We start from the raw sequence: 19,870 nt of genomic DNA, 5'->3' as shown, positions 1-19,870 counted from the left end.
CAGTCACATACATGACAGATTGCAAAAGGATTGCCAGTGCGATCACATCGGGTCTGATCCTGCCTGTTACGTTTGAACTTGCTCCTTCCATGCCTTTTATCCCTAGGCATCGGTGGCTGATGCAAGTGTATGCCCAAGATGTCCTGCAAAGGCTGGAGGAGATCAAGGCTGCCATAACTTCACAGTATGGTAAAATTCTAAAGATGGATTCCACTAAAAAAGTGGACAGAAAACTGTCAGGACACAGTTACGGCACCGCAACCTGGGCAACGAATGTCGGCAATGAGCATGGACAGGTAATCATGTCCGTGCTCACAGCTAGTGAAGGATTTGGACTGGGACCAATGATTGAAGGCCTCATCAACCGCTACAGACAGGCTGGGGTGGCTCCTCCTGAAGTTCTGTATGTCGACCGAGACTGCTGTGGAAACACTCTTCTGAGGAGGATGTTCGAGGAGTGGGACCAGATGACCATTTGCTTAGACATATGGCACTTTATGAGAAGGTTTGCCGTGGGGTGCACGACTGATTCTCATCAGCTTTATGCCTCATTCATGAGTCGGCTCAGCCACTGCATTTTCATGTGGGACCAGGTGGACCTGACAGCCCTCAAGAAGGCAAAGCAGGCAGAGCTAGAGGCTGATCGAAAACCCTCATCTGAGGCTGATGTTCTGCGCTGTATTAGCCGCATTGAGCTTGCCCTGCATTGCAGACGAACCACCCGTGGGACCAAAGAGACCCAGACCATGATTGAGGGCCTTATTCAGGCCTTTGGTGGAGAGGCTGGCCGTGACACTCTGGGGGTCCCACTTATAAACACTGCCCGAATGACAGAAATCCTCAAGTCACAATGGAAGCATGTGGCTTGCATCCAGGATCCTCCAGGGGTACCTGCAGACAGGCACTTTACTGAAGGGAGGGCACCGTCTGCCAACCTATTGCTGTGCAAGAGGATCAACATCCCTTGAATCATTTCACTTGCACCTGAATAGATTCATCCCAGGTAAATGCGTGTTTCAGCAAAATTATTAATAATATTTGATTTGATTATACATCGAAATAATAATGAGAATTGCTATAACAGCTATTTGTGTATTTATATAATATTTGTGTGCTCTTTTTTGAATTTACAGGTACGCTGGCAAGTGACACCTTTTTCCAAGCGTATCTTTTGGATGGTCTTGCACGTTGGAATGAAGACCGGGCTGTGGCAGCAACCACTGATGAGCAGCAGCCACATACTTACAATCATCTGCTCCGACATGCTGCCAATACGCTTGCAGAGGAGATTTGGGGCACGAAAATCGTTCCTTATGTTGGGCCCAGAAAGTACACTGGTAGGTAACAATTTGTTGTTTATGTTGACAGTTGAATTAATGGATACACATACTATTTAGCCATTGAGTTATAGTATATATTTTGATTGTTACTATTTTAATATTTTAAAGGTGAGCTAATAGGAGTTGAGTATCTTTACCAGCAAACTGGTAAAGTCCTCCAAGATTACAGACTGGCCATTGAGGTGTCACAGACAAGTGAGGTTGCTATGGAGGTGGAAGAAAGTTGTGGTGAGCTTGAGGAGATTCAGGACATCACTGTCCCGACTTTTGAGACATTCACCTGCTGCATCTTCAGTGTCTGCAGCACCATGTCCAACCCCTCCAGCACCAAGCCCAATGTCATTGTCTGTGGTCCTGCCTTCACCAGTCACGTCTACTGTCACCAGCTCCATGACGTCTCTGTCTGTGGGCCCCCCTTCACCAGACATGTCTACTGTCACCAGCTCCATGACGTCTCTGTCTGTGGTCCCGCCTTCACCAGACATGTCCGCTGTCACCAGCTCCATGACGTCTCTGTCTGTGGTCCCGCCTTCACCAGCCACGTCCGCTGTCACCAGCTCCATGACGTCTCTGTCTGGAATCTCTGTTGCAGAAGAGGTCACTTCACATGATGTAAGGGCCCAGTATATTTTTTAATGTACATTTAGATGTGTGTCAACAAAATCTGGGTTATGTTTGCAGATCTTTCATTGGTGCTATCAAACTGTCCTAAACTAACTTTCATTTTAGGATTCTGTGGGACCTGATAATATTGAGGGCTATGGAGCTGTGCAGGACTTGGCAGAGTTTTTGGTTAGCCTAAGAGACCACTGTCTGGCCTTGACTGGAGAGGAGTGTGCCAAGATCACAACTCTTTGGCAGGCTTTAGGAGAATATGACAAAAAGAGGACCATTTACCCACCCCGTTACCAATCTACCCTTAAACAGGGACGATTCAGGGCCACGAAAACAATTGTGGCACCAGGTGTGGAGAGCACCAAAAGGTATGTTAAAGGATTTCTAGTAAAATAAGTAAAACCTCACGCCTCGTGTGTAGCTTATCTTCCTGCAGCTTAAGTTCAAACTTAGCCTAGTTATAACATAAATTATAAGTGATTTATGTGTAATGCTGACTTTTGTTATGTTGCTAGGTAGGTATGTTGCTATGAACAGTTCCAACCACACAATGCACTATTTTATTTAGCAGAAGCAAGCATATTTAATGTCTTAAATTTAAATATCTTTAATATAAACAAATATCGAGACAACACAAAGTAAAACAGACAGAATAGAACAGTGAAAATAAAACAGAGTAAGGATCGCTCATTAAAAACAGTTTTTCATTAATATGTATTCTGATGTATTTTGCAGGTGTTTCGTTGGCGCTCATAGTCCTGCACAGTGGCCTGACTGCAATCGAGTGGTGGAGGCCATCTTCACAAAGCTCTGCATGCTCTACCCAAATGCAGTGCGCTGTGAAGGAGTGAGGGTGTCCCGCTTCACAATGGTGGCACGTGCATACAAGCACATCCGAGAGTGCATCCTCACCAATGCTAAGGTGATGAGCGAGACCACCATCCAGCTCCCAGAAGTGAACGCTGCAACAGTCACACAATGGTAAGTAAATTAGCATTGTTACCTACTGTAAGCCTAAAATTCAAAGCAGTTAATTGACATGGCTGACCAAACCTTGGTTGTTAAATGTTTCTCCCAGGTTCAGCAGGCGTTGCAGGTCGCATGAACAGGAGATTTTGAAACAGGGTATCCAAGCCTCAGACGCACCTATGGCAGGACCTGATAATCTTCCTGCGGCTATGCAGAAAGGACCGGCACTTTTTTCAGGCAGTTTGGCTGATCCTCACCTTTTTGTCTTGCCACCAAACACTGCTGGAGAGGCAAAACTGAAGAGGAAGTCACAACCTCAGGCCATCACACAAGCTCCGCCATCACATCAAGGACTCCCTGTCATTGCACCAGCACCACCCCTCTCTCTTTCATTTTGCCATCGGTTCCGCTTCCTACACTGTTAGCTGCAAATGCACCAGCCTCTACAGTGCCTGGTGCCTCACAGGTGATGTTCTTCAACATCCTTTTACCTTCAGCTATACCACCATCAGCTCAGGCACAGACAAGTCAAGCTGTTCCTTACTCCACTCAGCAATATAGGAAGAGAAAACAGGAGAGGGAGCAGACCGGAGTCATCACTAGAAAATATGTGAGGAAGACTGATGTTATACTTTGCAAAAAGTGTAACAAAGAGAGAAGGCCACCATCACATGTTCAGTACTTTGGCAACTGGTACTGCGAAGAGTCTGAGACTCAATCATATGATGAATGGAGGGCTGTGCTAAAGGAACGAGGCTATAGGAAAAAGAAACCAGGAAATGACCCTCCAGCTTCTTAAAATAGCTCTTTAGCATTTTATTTTTGTTTATTTGGTTAATGTTTGCCTTATTTTGCGTTTTTGTAATTGATTTGGCTTCTTTTTAAAAAAAAAAATCTTCACTTGTTTTCTTTACTGCATGCTTCTGTTGAGAAATATAACATTTAATGTAAATGTATGTTATAATTATGTAATGGTAAGTTTACTTTGTTATTTTATTTATTTATATCTTGTGTGTTTTTACTGTTGTTGTTTTTGGCTGATGTGTCAGAATTGCACTACTGTGGTAACTGATTGTTTTGGTTTATTATTTATTATTTCCTTGATTGAAGTAAATGTTTGTTTTGTTTTACTATTTATTATTTTCACTACTGAGTTAAATTATTTAAGTTATTTTGCTTTACTGTTTATCATTATTTTCACTGTGGAGGTACATGTTTATTTTTTGTTTACTATTTATTATAATTTTTACTACTGTGATAAACATTTGTTTTGGTATTTAACCATTTATTATTTTAAACTGATGTCTCAAAATTGCACGTTCCATTTTAAACATTTTATTGACTTTAAAAATCTATAATTAAAAAGGCTTGCCCTCACATTTTTGCTATTGTGCCTATTTGTGTGCTCAAAATAATGAATCTGTGAAAACACAATTTAAAAAAAGCATTTCATAACTTTATATAAATGTAAAGGCCTGCTCAAAATAAAAAAGGGGCAGGCAGAATAAAGCAGAAAAATAAATACGTAAAATGTTAGAATAACTAGAATATCTAATATAATTAGATAATTTATATTAATAATAATTTATATATGTTTTCTATACTGTAAAAAAGGTGTCAAATAGGACTATGTTATTTATATTTGTATAACATAAATATATAATAATATACAAATATCAATAATATTTATATTAATTATATTAACACTAAAACAGTTAAAGAATAAAGTAAAAGTAAATTATTCATTTAAAATATTGTTTATTATTCATTTAAAGAATGTTTACAATTAAAAGCATAGCAATTTAGTTTCTGAACTGAACAAAATGTGTCGATTAGGCCATTAAATATTTAAGGGGGGGGGGGGGGGTATGGCGTTGACATACGTGTGCACCAGCGGCATCAAACAGTCACATTTCACAGATTCCATATCTGGTCTGAGCGGGCCACGAACCTCTTCTTCTTGCTTCTTCATGGTTCCTTTACCACGACACAGCGCGCCGGCCTTGGCGCAATGGATAACGTGTCTGACTACGGATCAGAAGATTCTACGTTCGACTCCTGGCTGGCTCGCTCTGTGCTTTTTGCGCAATGCAGTTTGGTTTTGACGTCACGGGCTTGCCAATTTGTTGCCCTATTCCTACGTGCCAGCCGGGCTTTGAGAAAAAGTTGGACACTAAATGAAATCCGAACTAGCCAATAATCCGCAACTTATCCGGTTAAAACCGCGTCTCAGTTTCATTGTTAATCTCATGATTTTTCCATTTCTGTACCTTGACAGACCGGCGATAGGCTGTTTTCCCTTGAGATAACGGTTACAATGCAAGACCACGCTTGTTTTTTCGAATGCGTGGTGTATTTTTGGAATCTTTTTTTTTACCCGGACAAGTCTCCCACTGACCAGTTCCCATATGGTCTAGCGGTCAGGATTCCTGGTTTTCACCCAGGCGGCCCGGGTTCGACTCCCGGTATGGGAAGGCGGGCTCCTCTTTGCTTCCCTCTTCGAAACGGGCCGCGCGTCGAAAGCCGTTTTTTGGCCAGCAGTCGAGCTGCAGAAACCTAATAGGCCGAGGTTGTGACCCCACAGCCCTGTGCCTTCGATAGCTCAGCTGGTAGAGCGGAGGACTGTAGGAGGAGCGTTGGCAATCCTTAGGTCGCTGGTTCGACTCTGGCTCGAAAGAGGTTGTTTTTCACGTGCCCACCTTTTTTTGGGGGGGCGGCCTTCTGAAAGCGGCCAACAGAGCTTGATTTCACAGTCCGCCATTGGGGGGGGGGGGCAAAAGAGCTTTCCCTGACCGGGAATCGAACCCGGGCCGCGGCGGTGAGAGCGCCAAATCCTAACCACTAGACCACCAGGGAAGAGCTGATCTAATGCTGGCCTGCTAATAACATGAGAACAAGCAGACAGCAATACAGGCTTCTGTCACGTCGAAAACCAACGAGTCGGGCTGCAAGCACGAGGATCCCCAGGCAGTGGGCCAGTGGCGCAATGGATAACGTGTCTGACTACGGATCAGAAGATTCTAGATTTGACTCCTGGCTGGCTCGCTCTCTGATTTTTGCGTAATGCAGTTTGGTTGTGATGTCACAGGCTTGTCGAATTGCTGCCCTATTCCTACGTGCCACCCGGGCTTTGAGAAAAAGTTGGACACGAAATGAAATCCGAACTAGCCAATAATCAGCAATTTACCCGGTTAAAACCGCGTCTCAGTTTCATTGTTAATCTCATGATTTTTCCATTTCTGTACCTTGACAGACCGGCGATAGGCTGTTTTTCCTTGAGATAACGGTTACAATGCAAGACCACGCCTGTTTTTTTCGAATGCGTGGCGTGAGTATTTTTGGAATCTTTTTTTTTACCCGGACAAGGCTTCCGCTGACCAGTTCCCATATAGTATGGGAAGGCGGGCTCCTCTTTGCTACCGGTCAGGATTCCTGGTTTTCACCCAGGCGGCCTGGGTTCGACTCCCGGTATTGGAAGGCGGGCTCCTCTTTGCTTCCCTCTTCGAAAAAGGGCCACTCGTCTTCCTGCGTCGAAAGCCGTTTTTTGGCCAGCAGTCGAGCTGCAGAAACCTAATAGGCCGAGGTTGTCACCCCACAGACCTGAAAACGGCCGCCCGCAGGATACCGCTGACGGCTGCCAAAGACACTCTTTTAGATGGAATATATCTCTTTTAGATGGCAGCACGTCAGCGGAGAAGAGCTCAGGAACGTGAAGAATTTCTTTTAGAATTTTCTTGAAGACAGGCTCGAGCAGAAGGGCTCTGAAAGCAAAAGTCTAACTGAGTGGTGCGCGCCACCATCTTATATACCCGTATGTACGGGGGCGTGGCCGGCACGCACGTCCACTCGCCAATTTTCAACTGGCCTTTTTAATACAGCTCAGAGATGATCGGTCTCTCAAGCGAGATCCCATGTAACGTCGTAGTGAAACGACTGAAGGGGAACCATGGCTAAGTAGCAACTTATCTCCCCATTGAGTAGACCAAAAAGCAGTATCCGTTAAAATAGAGTGTGTTTCTTGTAGAAAAATACAGTGAGAACCATTACTTTTACAAAATAAAAACATTGCTTTTCTTTTAACCTTATTTTGAATACCCCTAACATTCAGTGACATTAAAGAAAATGGCAACTTAACTGGAAACATAAAACAGAAAAGTGCAAACACTTGTATGAGAAAGAAAAGTTTCACTAGGTTGTATAACCACGAACCTAGAACAAACCTCACAACCTAGTGCGTCTCCAAAACAGTCTTAACTCATATCAATATACCCTCAATCAGTTCACATGAATAATCATGTTGTATAGTAGAAATGGTAAGAGTAATATTTTACAGTTTTCCACAAAATAAAGGTTTTCATTGAAATGCCTTGGTTATTTTGTCAAAAAAGTTATAACAGTGGTATACCCACGGCTAATATTCCTTCAGATTTTCAGTTTTTAGATTATTCTCTAACTAAATCTCCACTGTGTGTGTGTATACGTTAGTTGGAGGTGATTTTCAGCACACCATTAAACACCATTTCAGTATGTATTTCTTTAAGAACAATTCTCTGGGATGTTTTATTATTTGAATGTTCTTTATGTACATACCTGTGCACTTTTTTAGACACATCAGTCTGTGAACAGGACTTTTATTTTTGAGCTGGTGCTGTGATGTCATAGATCTGCGCCGCACTCCTGCGTCTGTTTGAGCTGAAGAAAGGTTTGTGGTTTTAATCATTTAAAGTGTTTAAATTGATACAACGCGGTCAGTCTGCTTTATAGTTTTTACAAACATTGTAAAGGTAGTTGATCATTGTGTTACACGAGTAACAGAAGAGGTGCGTCTCATTTCGGTCCGTATTTAGTGAATCAGACGATAGTAAACACGGATTTATTCAGTGATGGAGAAACGGATCTTTTCAAAACTCCAGTTCAACTGAATCACTTCACAAATGATTCACTGTTTTAAATCGCTCTAATCACCGCACACTGACAACCTCTGCTGCTCAAAACACTGGAAATACAACGACAACAACAAACATCCCAACAAACACACAACGTTGCCTCAACATAGCCAACCTTTTAGCAACGTTGTAACAACATGGCTAAAAGGTTGTTGGTTCTACGTTGTGTTGTCAGGTTGTTACTACGTTGTCACAATGTTGCCATTCTACTACGGTTCAGGGCCATCTCTGAAAGTAGTGCTTAGGCTGTCTGGACAACCACTGTATGACATTTACTCGTCACTGTTCCGAAGCGCTTTTTAAATTTTAACAGACCGTTGGGCCGTTATTATTCTTCAAGCCAGGATAACGTTATGTGAGTATTGCTTTTTGATTTCTCTCAGATAAATATAAATATCCAAACAAATCCTTTAATTTTCGTGTCCAATGAGACATTTATTTATTTATTTTCTGTTAATGGAACAGAATATCTGATAATTCACATACAGAGTGTGAGTTTGCGGTCGGGTGTTAATGCGATCTATATTTCTTTCAGTATTCAGATGTCCTTCCTGGGGCTCGTTCTTCGTACCTCGCTAACTCAGTTAGCTGGATTTGATTGTTGACGATTCCGCGTGATCTTGGATCGCTCAGTTCTTCGAAGCTCATCCTGGACTTGCTGTCATAGCAACAGGTGCGCAAGCTTAAACCTGCTCGGGAGCAGGTTTATTTCATGTAAACAGGATTTAGGCTGCGCTCCTAGCGGGTTATGATTGGTTGAAATGGCGAGGTTACATCTGATTGGTTAAAGAGCACGACTGACACGGACTGACTCACGTGGGAAAAGAAAAGTATTTTGCAAAAAAAGTGTAAAAAATAATTACGACGATTCACACACGAATGATGACCACAGCTACACACACATTATATATATAGCCTATATATACAGTTGCAATCAAAATTATTTAACCCCCCAGAGACTGCAGTACTTTACAAATGATTTTTGCTCTTTCTGAAGATACAGGACTAAATTGCATCTACAACAGTTTTCTGGCATATTAAAAGTGATAATGTCAATATATAATGTAATGTTTTTGAGTTATAGGATTTTTTAATAACAGATATGTCAGATTTATTCAACACCTATTCAACATTGCTGTTAAGACAGTTATTTTTATGGTCAGGAACAAAATTGTCTTAAAACATAATTAAGCCTTTACAAACTTATTAAAAATGGAATTCGCTTGGGGTGTTACACATAGTATACCTTTAGCCCATACAAGTGCTGAAGATGAGTAGCAAATATGGTAAAGTCAACAGAGAGCTCACACTAAATCAATAGAGAAGAAATAGTTTGTTATCTTAAAACTACATGAAGATTTCTAAGACAAGTTCCTAGAGACACAGCTGGCAGTCGTATTCCTTAGATTAAAGTGTGTTGAACCAGAAAACCTTTGAGTCTGTTGAACAAAAAAGCACAATATCATTAAATGTTTGATCAGATCAACTGAGAAAAACTTGCAATGTACAGCCAAAGACTTGCAAGATGACCAGACGAAAGGAGGCAAAATATTTCAATGCTGTGTATAAGAAGGACACTAGACAAGTATGGTCTTCATGTTGAGGAATCTTGCTGAATACCATTCTTGACCAAGAAGAACAAAAAGCTGACTTGAACATGCTAAAATTCATTTAGTTAGACCTGTGGAGTTCTGGAAGAATGTTTTATGGAGTGATGTGACCAAACTGGAACTTTTTTGGATGTATGGATCAGAGGTATGTCTGGTGCCAAAAAGACAAAACTTAAAAGCAGAAGAACACCATCTCCATCATCAAACATGGAGGTGGGCCAGTCTGTTATGGGGTTGTTCTACTGAAAACATGACCATATAAAGGATATCATGGATTTATTAAAGTATCACACCATTTTGGCAAACATTGTGATGCCTTTTGTGCAATGTCTGAAGCTAATAATCAATGAACTTTCCTGCAGGACAATCATCCTAAAGTATACATTCAAATCTACTTACGCTTGGTTCAGGGATCAGTCATAGAATGTTTTTTTAATAAGTGGCCTGTTCAGTTTCCAGATGTAATTCTCATTGAAAATACATGGTTGAATTTGAAGCAAGCAGTGGCAAAGTAAAAACCAAAGATTATCAGTGATCTGAAAGCTTTTTCAGGGGAGGAATAATTTTGAACATGAATGTTTAGAGCCAATTAGATTTTTTTTTAATATTATTCATCAACTTACGTTCTCAGAATTACTCAAAAGTGTCTTAATAAACTTTCTTTAATAGTTTACTGATGCCTTTGTTTAATTTGTTTCACAATATGTTGTTCTCTGTAGCAAAATGTCTTGCAGGTCTCAAGGGGGTTGAATAATTTTGATTGCAACTGTATATATATACCGTTAAAAAGTTTGGGGTCAGTACTTTTTTTTTTTAAAGTAATTAATACTTTTATTCACCAAGGATGTATTGAGTTAATAATTAAAAGTTTATTCAAAGTTAATAATAAATAATTTACATTGTTATTAAAAAAATATATATTTTGAATAAACACTACTTTTTAAACTTGTTATTCATGAAAGAATCCCGGGGAACAAATAACAGGTTCCAAAAAATATTTGGCAGCACAACTGTTGATATTATCCAACACTGATCATTCTAATAATAAATCAGCATATTAGAATGATTTCTGAAGCATCATGTGACACTTAAGACTGGAGTAACAGCTGATAAAAATTCAGCTTTTCATCACAGGAATAAATTCTATTTTAAAGTATGTTAAAATAAAAACCATTATTTTATATTGTAAAAACATTTTGCAATATTACTGTTTTTTTCTGTATTTTTAATCAAATAAATGCAGCCTTGATGAGCATAAGAGACTTCTTTAAAGACCATTACAAGTCTTACTGACCCCAAACTTTTAAACGGTAGTGTATATAAAAATAAAAATATAAATAAAATAACATATCAAGGAAAAAACATGTAACATGGGCAGCACTAACGCATTTAATTTGTCTGCTTCTTTTTGCCAGCCGTCTCTCCTGGCTTTTGCATGCTTTGAGATGTTTCCTGTCATTTTAATTAAAGACTCAAATTCGGCATAAACTTCCAATAAAAGCTCTTGTTCTGCTTGGGAGAAAAACTGGGCACGTTCTTTGGCCATGCTGAACAGCCAATAACAGCGTTGCTAATCATTGTTTCTACTATCGATACATGTCCCCTTTTAAACCAATGCATGAACGCGCACTTATCTCAGATAACTCAATCCAGCGATACTAATCATAAACAACAGGTGTGTTCGAAGAACCCAGTTAGCCGGATCATGATTAGCCCGATGATATCATCTTGGATGTCTCATTTGATCTCGGATGTTTTAAGCAACGTACGAAGAACGAGCCCCTGGTGTTTGGTGTTGACCTGTGCCTGTCTACTGGATTCTGCGTTTGCCTCTGCCCTCTGGATTTGTTCATCTTTCTCGCACTCTTTTCTCCCTACCGCCTGCCTTTGACGATCACCTGGCCTCCGTATTCTCCATCCAGAGTCCGCCTCATCGGCTGGTGACCGCTGTTTTGTTGTTTTACTTTTGTTTAATAAACGTTCTCAGATGCCTTTGCTTTTTATTTGTAATTTAATATAATTAAACTGACTTAATATATTTACATACGTAAAATATAATCTATATTGCATTTTCCTCCAAATGTATACCTAACGTACTTATCCTTGATATGTATGAAATGTTTGGTTTGAAATAAAGTTTGATTATATGAATTTGTATGGCATTTTTACTCAAAGTTTTATTCAAAGATGTTAAGTCAAAAAGAACAATATTATTGGACGATTTTTAATATTAAACCGTATTTAAAAGATTTATAAACCTATCCCGTGCCTGATATAACACGCAGAATAGGCAATATTTATAATCTGGCATGAAAAAATACATGTAGTAAAAACGTCGCCTCCTGGTTGATGAATGTCGCCCAACAACGTTGCCACAGCCTTTTCGCGTCTTACATTTCCACGTTGTTACAACGTTGCGAGCACGTAGACAGCGACGTTGCCATTATAAAAATGGAACGTTGCACAGACGTTGCCACAACGTAAATGTGTTTGCTGGGATGTCTAATGATCTTTCACAAACAATAGCAGTTTTCTATGTCTAAATGTAATGTATTAAACGCAATTTAATCACTAAATACTTAATCTTAATTAAAACTAAATGGTAACTGTGTGTAATTTCTTTTATTTTATTTTCTGTGTTCAGTTATTATTTATTGGTAAAATTTCAGTGTTGAGCAATAATCAGGGCATTAACTCACTCGCACCCACACCCTTTCAGTGAAATAGCTCTGATTGAGATGCACACCGAGATTTAGTTTGCATTGATTTTCTTTCTGTTAATTGTTCACATCTTAAACAGGACAAAGTGTTCAAACACAGAAAAACTGGAGGAGCAACTGAGATCCACTTGACACACTATTATAAAGATGGCATTTATTAAAGAGGAGAGTGAAGACATGAAGATTGAAGAAACATTCAGAGTCAAACATGAAGATACTGAAGAACAAACAGAGATGTCGTTTATTAAAGAGGAGAGTGAAGACATGAAGATTAAAGAAACATTCAGAGTCAAGCATGCAGATACTGAGGAACAAACAGGTTGGTTTTCATCCTCAAACCTGAAATGAATATTTATGAATAATGTCACACAGGTGTAGAAATATTGAGACATTCAACAGAAGTGTTGAGATCACATGACAAATACTAATACTACCTTCAAGTGCAGCTGAGAATATCCTGCTTTCACACTGGCCATTTGTTATTATGAGATCATGCATTTAAGTTGTACCAATAAGATGGAATTAGTAACATTAAACCTAATATCTGCTTCTAATATTTAACCATTGATTTCAAGGACTTAGGCTAATTATGCAAAAGTATCTAAGAAAATTACTTATTTTGCACAAAGCAAATCTTGAAATGTGAGTGATTACATTTGGCTACTGCATGCTGTCTACATTTGTTCATTTAAAGCTATATATGTGACACTGGACCACAAAATCAGTCATACAGTTAAATTTTACAAAACTGAGATGTATACATCATATACAAGCTCAATAAATAAGCTTTTTATTGACATATGGTTTGTTAGGATAGGACAATATTTGGCCGAGATACATCTATTTGAAATCTGGAATCTGAGGGTGCAAAAAAATTAAAATACTGAGAAAATCACCTTTAAAGTTCTCCAAATTAAGTTCTTAACAATGCATATTACTAATCAAAAATTACATTTTGATATATTAATCTCCTAATGATTTTTGGCATAAAAGAAAAATCAATAATTTTGACCCATACAATGTATTTTTGGCTATTGTTACAAATATACCCCAGCGACTTAAGACTGGTTTTGTGGCCCAGGCTTACATTTGATTCCCGGTCAGGGAACGTTCTTTTGCCCCTCCCCTCCCCTCCCATCCCATCCCCTCCCCTCCCCTCCTTGTGTTTTTACAGATTCATTATTTTGAGAACACAAATAATTCAATTCAATTCAAGTTTATTTGTATATTTTTGTATATTTTTACGCTTTTTACAATACAAATTGTTGCAGAGCAGCTGTACAAAAGTTTTAGGCTACTACAATATATTTAGTAGCTTATTAGTGGTGAATACTGTATGTTGAGTCGATGTACATATGATATAAATATTAAAATCAGTAACTGTGTAATCAAACAGATGATGAACACTAATTGCAATGGTTATGTGCTGGAATCAACTTGTAGGAAAATTATGTAGTGCTGTATGTTGTTTCAAGGCTGGCATCATCTGCGGTCCTCTGAGGGGTTGGCATCATCTCTTCTTCTGAATCCGGGCTGAATCTTGTGTAAACCCTAGTTACCACGGGATGCAAATCCCGTGGCAGAGATAGAGGGTGCTTTCACACCTGCCTTATTTAGTTCGGTTGAATCGCACTAGAGTTCGTTTTCCCTGTTGGTGCGGTTCGTTTGGGCAGGTGTGAATATAGCAATCGCACTCGAGTGCGCACCAAAAGCGGACCAAAGAAGCGTACCGAGACCTGCCTGAAGAGGTGGTCTCGGTACGCTTTCAAACGAACACTGGAGCGGTTCGTTTATGGTGAGAACATGAACCGAACTTGAACAGACCCAACCGCAAAAAGTACTGCACCTTTTTGGACTAATCCAGCTGCCGTAGTCTGCTGCGCTGTTCATTATGGGATGAGGACAAGTATTTGTTGACAGTTAGCGCTTTAGCAACATAGCCCCTTGACAGCTCGCGGACAAACTTGGAGTTGTGAGGAGGTGCGGAGCCTCATAAATTTGGTCTGATGATCATATAGGTCCCAACTTTCAAAAACTCACAAGAACATCACAATCTTTCTCATTGTTTAAGGTGCCGTTCACATGTCGCGCCTAAAAACGCGTGGAAAGCTTGCGCTCCAGTGGCGTCTGCCGTTGCTAAGCAACCATGACCTGCGCTCTCCATAAATACGCTAAGTTTCAGCAAAGGATAAATGGATTTTTCAGCATTAAAAATCGCTTGCAGTAGCTCTGCTATTATATTTATTAAAAAATGTTTATTCCTGTATAAGTTGTTCCTCCCACTTGCCAGTGCTTTCAATGTTATTAAGGGAAAGGATGAAGCTGATTGGTTGGTTCATGTCACATGACCTGCGGTGTGCTTGCAGCATCCTGAAAAGTTGAGATGTTTTTACCTCGATGCGGTGCGTTCGCGAATTGAAAAAACGTGCCTAACAGTTTAGAAAATACGTTCAATACACTGATCTATATAATTCTCTATTATAGATCAGTGGTTCAATGACATGATCTGGCCAACGAGTGATGTGGATGTTGTCACATGACTGCATTTTGGTTCGTTTCAACTGGTTCGGACCAGAGCAATCAGTGTGGTGTGAAAAGGACCCAAAACGGCAGAAAAATGCTACAATGTATCATTTGTTGCCCTTGGTCCGGACCAAATTAACCGAACCACAGATGTGAAAGCACCCAGAGAAACAAAGAAATAATTAGCGTAGCTGCTGTTCCAACTTCCGACCAAACAAAAATGATGGTTTAGCCCAAGCTGAAGAATATTAATGTGCATTTGATCAGATGTAACTGAAATTACAACGTTATGAGATACATTATGTGAATGCTTGGCACAATGACAAAAATGTGAGGGCAAGCCTTTTTAATTATAGATTTTTAAAGTCAATAAAACGTTTAAAATGGAAAGTGCAATTTTGAGACATCAGTTTAAAATAATAAATGGTTAAATACCAAAACAAATGTTTATCACAGTAGTAAAAATTATAATAAATAGTAAACAAAAAATAAACATGTACCTCCACAGTGAAAATAATAATAAATAGTACAGCAAAATAACTTAAATAATTTCACTCAGTAGTAAAAATAATAAATAGTAAAACAAAACAAACATTTACTTCAATCGAGGAAATAATAAATAATAAACCAAAACAAACACAGAAGTGCAATTCTGACACATCAGCCAAAAACAACAACAGTAAAAACACACAAGATATAAATAAATAAAATAACAAAGTAAACTTACCATTACATAAATATAACAAACATTTACCTTAAATGTTATATTTCTCAACAGAAGCATGCAGTAAAGAAAACAAGTGAAGAATTTTTTTTTTAAAAAAGAAGCCAAATCAATTACAAAAACGCAAAATAAGGCAAACATTAACCAAATAAACAAAAATAAAATGCTAAAGAGCTATTTTAAGAAGCTGGAGGGTCATTTCCTGGTTTCTTTTTCCCATAGCCTCGTTCCTTTAGCACAGCCCTCCATTCATCATATGATTGAGTCTCAGACTCTTCGCAGTACCAGTTGCCAAAGTACTGAACATGTGATGGTGGCTTTCTCTCTTTGTTACACTTTTTGCAAAGTATAATATCAGTCTTCCTCACATATTTTCTAGTGATGACTCCGGTCTGCTCCCTCTCCTGTTTTCTCTTCCTATATTGCTGAGTGGAGTAAGGAACAGCTTGACTTGTCTGTGCCTGAGCTGATGGTGGTATAGCTGAAGGTAAAGGGATGTTGAAGAACATCAGCTGTGAGGCACCAGGCACTGTAGAGGCTGGTGCATTTGCAGCTATCACCGTAGGAAGCGGAACCGATGGCAAAATGAAAGAGAGAGGGGTGGTGCTGGTGCATTGACAGGGAGTCCTTGATGTGATGGCGGAGCTTGTGTGATGGCCTGAGGTTGTGACAGCCTCTTCAGTTTTGCCTCTCCAGCAGTGTTTGGTGGCAAGACAAAAAGGTGAGGCTCAGCCAAACTGCCTGAAAAAAGTGCCGGTCCTTTCTGCATAGCCGCAGGAAGATTCTCAGGTCCTGCCATAGGTGCGTCTGAGGCTTGGATACCCTGTTTCAAAATCTCCTGTTCATGTGACCTGCAACGCCTGCTGAACCTGGGAGAAACATTTAACAACCAAGGTTTGGTCAGCCATGTCAATTAACTGCTTTGAATTTTAGGCTTACAGTAGGTAACAATGCTAATTTACTTACCATTGTGTGACTGTTGCAGCGTTCACTTCTGGGAGCTGGATGGTGGTCTCGCTCATCACCTTAGCATTGGTGAGGATGCACTCTCGGATGTGCTTGTATGCACGTGCCACCATTGTGAAGCGGGACACCCTCACTCCTTCACAGCGCACTGCATTTGGGTAGAGCATGCAGAGCTTTGTGAAGATGGCCTCCACCACTCGATTGCAGTCAGGCCACTGTGCAGGACTATGAGCGCCAACGAAACACCTGCAAAATACATGAGAATACATATTAATGAAAAACTGTTTTTAATGAGCGATCCTTACTCTGTTTTATTTTCACTGTTCTATTCTGTCTGTTTTACTTTGTGTTGTCTCGATATTTGTTTATATTAAAGATATTTAAATTTAAGACATTAAATATGCTTGCTTCTGCTAAATAAAATAGTGCATTGTGTGGTTGGAACTGTTCATAGCAACATACCTACCTAGCAACATAACAAAAGTCAGCATTACACATAAATCACTTTTAATTTGTTATAACTAGGCTAAGTTTGAACTTCATAAGCTGCAGGAAGATAAGCTAGACACGAGGCGTGAGGTTTTACTTATTTTACTAGAAATCCTTTAACATACCTTTTGGTGCTCTCCACACCTGGTGCCACAATTGTTTTCGTGGCCCTGAATCGTCCCTGTTTAAGGGTAGATTGGTAACGTGGTGGGTCAATAGTCCTCTTTTTGTCATATTCTCCTAATGCCTGCCAAAGAGTTATGATCTTGGCACACTCCTCTCCAGTCAAGGCCAGACGGTGGTCTCTTAGGCTAACCAAAAACTCTGCCAAGTCCTGCACAGCTCCATAGCCCTCAATATTATCAGGTCCCACAGAATCCTAAAATGAAAGTTAGTTTAGGACAGTTTGATAGCACCAATGAAAGATCTGCAAACATAACCCAGATTTTGTTGACACACATCTAAATGTACATTAAAAAAATATACTGGGCCCTTACATCATGTGAAGTGACCTCTTCTGCAACAGAGATTCCAGACAGAGACGTCATGGAGCTGGTGACAGCGGACGTGGCTGGTGAAGGCGGGACCACAGACAGAGACGTCATGGAGCTGGTGACAGCGGACATGTCTGGTGAAGGCGGGACCACAGACAGAGACGTCATGGAGCTGGTGACAGCGGACGTGGCTGGTGAAGGCGGGACCACAGGCAGAGACGTCATGGAGCTGGTGACAGCGGATGTGTCTGGTGAAGGCGGGACCACAGACAATGACATTGGGCTTGGTGCTGGAGGGGTTGGACATGGTGCTGCAGACACTGAAGATGCAGCAGGTGAACGTTCTGTCTCAAAAGTCGGGACAGTGATGTCCTGAATCTCCTCAAGCTCACCACAACTTTCTTCCACCTCCATAGCAACCTCACTTGTCTCTGACACCTCAATGGCCAGTCTGTAATCTTGGAGGACTTTACCAGTTTGCTGGTAAAGATACTCAACTCCTATTAGCTCACCTTTAAAATATTAAAATAGTAACAATCAAAATATATACTATAACTCAATGGCTAAATACTATGTGTATCCATTAATTCAACTGTCAACATAAACAACAAATTGTTACCTACCAGTGTACTTTCTGGGCCCAACATAAGGAACGATTTTCGTGCCCCAAATCTCCTCTGCAAGCGTATTGGCAGCATGTCGGAGCAGATGATTGTAAGTATGTGGTTGCTGCTCATCAGTGGTTGCTGCCACAGCCCGGTCCTCATTCCAACGTGCAAGACCATCCAAAAGATACGCTTGGAAAAAGGTATCACTTGCCAGCGTACCTGTAAATTCAAAAAAGAGCACACAAATATTATATAAATACACAAATAGCTGTTATAGCAATTCTCATTATTATTTCGATGTATAATCAAATCAAATCTTATTAATAATTTTGCTGAAACACGCATTTACCTGGAATGAATCTATTCAAGTGCAAGTGAAATGATTCAAGAGATGTTGATCCTCTTGCACAGCGATAGGTTGGCAGACGGTGCCCTCCCTTCAGTAAAGTGCCCGTCTGCAGGTAAAGCTGTACCCCTGGAGGATCCTGGATGCAAGCCACATGCTTCCATTGTGACTTGAGGATCTCTGTCATTCGGGCAGTGTTTATAAGTGGGACCCCCAGAGTGTCACGGCCAGCCTCTCCACCAAAGGCCTGAATAAGGCCCTCAATCATGGTCTGGGTCTCTTTGGTCCCACGGGTGGTTCGTCTGCAATGCAGGGCAAGCTCATTGCGGCTAATTCAGCGCAGAACATCAGCCTCAGATGAGGGTTTTCGATCAGCCTCTAGCTCTGCCTGCTTTGCCTTCTTGAGGGCTGTCAGGTCCACCTGGTCCCACATGAAAATGCAGTGGCTGAGCCGACTCATGAATGAGGCATAAAGCTGATGAGAATCAGTCGTGCAGCCCACGGTAAACCTTCTCATAAAGTGCCATATGTCTAAGCGAATGGTCATCTGGTCCCACTCCTCGAACATCCTCCTCAGAAGAGTGTTTCCACAGCAGTCTCGGTCGACATACAGAACTTCAGGAGGAGCCACCCCAGCCTGTCTGTAGCGATTGATGAGGCCTTCAATCATTGGTCCCAGTCCAAATCCTTCACTAGCTGTGAGCACGGACATGATTACCTGTCCATGCTCATTGCCGACATTCGTTGCCCAGGTTGCGGTGCCGTAACTGTGTCCTGCCAGTTTTCTGGCCACTTTTTTAGTGGAATCCATCTTTAGAATTCTACCATACTGTGAAGTTATGGCAGCCTTGATCTCCTCCAGCCTTTGCAGGACATCTTGGGCGTACACTTGCATCAGCCACCGATGCTTAGGGACAAAAGGCATGGAAGGAGCAGGTTCAAACGTAACAGGCAGGATCAGACCCGATGTGATCGCACTGGCAATCGTTTTGCAATCTGTCATGTATGTGACTGTCTTTTGCAACCATACTTCAGCATGACGCTCCTGCAGCTTACGCTGGATCTGGCTGCTGCTGTTTCCCAGTCCTCGCTGACGCATCAAACTTACAACCTCAAAGTCACATGCAAGTTTTGATGTAAGGATGCAGGGGAACTGCACCCTGTGGCCAACGTCAAGTTGGGAGACGATATCATGACTCCAGCTGATGACTTTCCTCTTACATCTTGGGCAGGCCAGGTACTCGGATGCCACAAAGTACATGGTACCCAAAGCAACCACTTGCCTAATTTTTTGGTGCAAGCCAGCTGATGTAAGGAGGGCTTTTTGACAGTCTGGGTGCGGACACATCAGCTTCACTTGCCACAGTTTCCGTGGCATCCAGAGCAGCAGGGGATGGCCAAAGTAATTCTCCAAGGAAGGAGAATAACTGGTCTTCAGTGGCACCTGTGGTGGATACCATCAAAGTTTGTCCACCCTGCTAAAGACCAGCTCAGGATGCCCCTGTTGTGTCCACCTGAAC

General features: G+C 40.8%; 1 protein-coding gene and 2 non-coding genes across 3 annotated transcripts; 2 read left to right on the top strand and 1 right to left on the bottom strand.

Moving 5' to 3' along the window:
• The first annotated feature begins 1,901 nt into the window (after window positions 1–1,901).
• On the top strand, window positions 1,902–3,834 carry LOC141319486 (uncharacterized). Its single transcript, XM_073833256.1, has 4 exons — window positions 1,902–1,952; window positions 2,070–2,323; window positions 2,691–2,936; window positions 3,034–3,834. Exons 1-4 carry the CDS (start codon window positions 1,902–1,904, stop codon window positions 3,347–3,349), a joined length of 867 nt encoding a protein of 288 aa, XP_073689357.1. The 3' UTR covers window positions 3,350–3,834.
• A 1,492-nt stretch (window positions 3,835–5,326) lies between these two features.
• trnae-uuc (transfer RNA glutamic acid (anticodon UUC)) lies at window positions 5,327–5,398 on the top strand. Its single transcript has one exon. It is a non-coding gene; the product is annotated as a tRNA-Glu (tRNA).
• A 310-nt stretch (window positions 5,399–5,708) lies between these two features.
• Window positions 5,709–5,780, bottom strand: trnae-cuc (transfer RNA glutamic acid (anticodon CUC)). Its single transcript has one exon. It is a non-coding gene; the product is annotated as a tRNA-Glu (tRNA).
• Between the last annotated feature and the right edge of the window lie 14,090 nt (window positions 5,781–19,870).

Source organism: Garra rufa, chromosome 1, assembly GCF_049309525.1.
Source record: "Garra rufa chromosome 1, GarRuf1.0, whole genome shotgun sequence".
Lineage (NCBI taxonomy): Eukaryota > Metazoa > Chordata > Actinopteri > Cypriniformes > Cyprinidae > Garra > Garra rufa.
The sequence above is the reverse complement of the archived record's forward strand: the minus strand, read 5'-3'. Positions and strand labels throughout refer to the sequence as shown.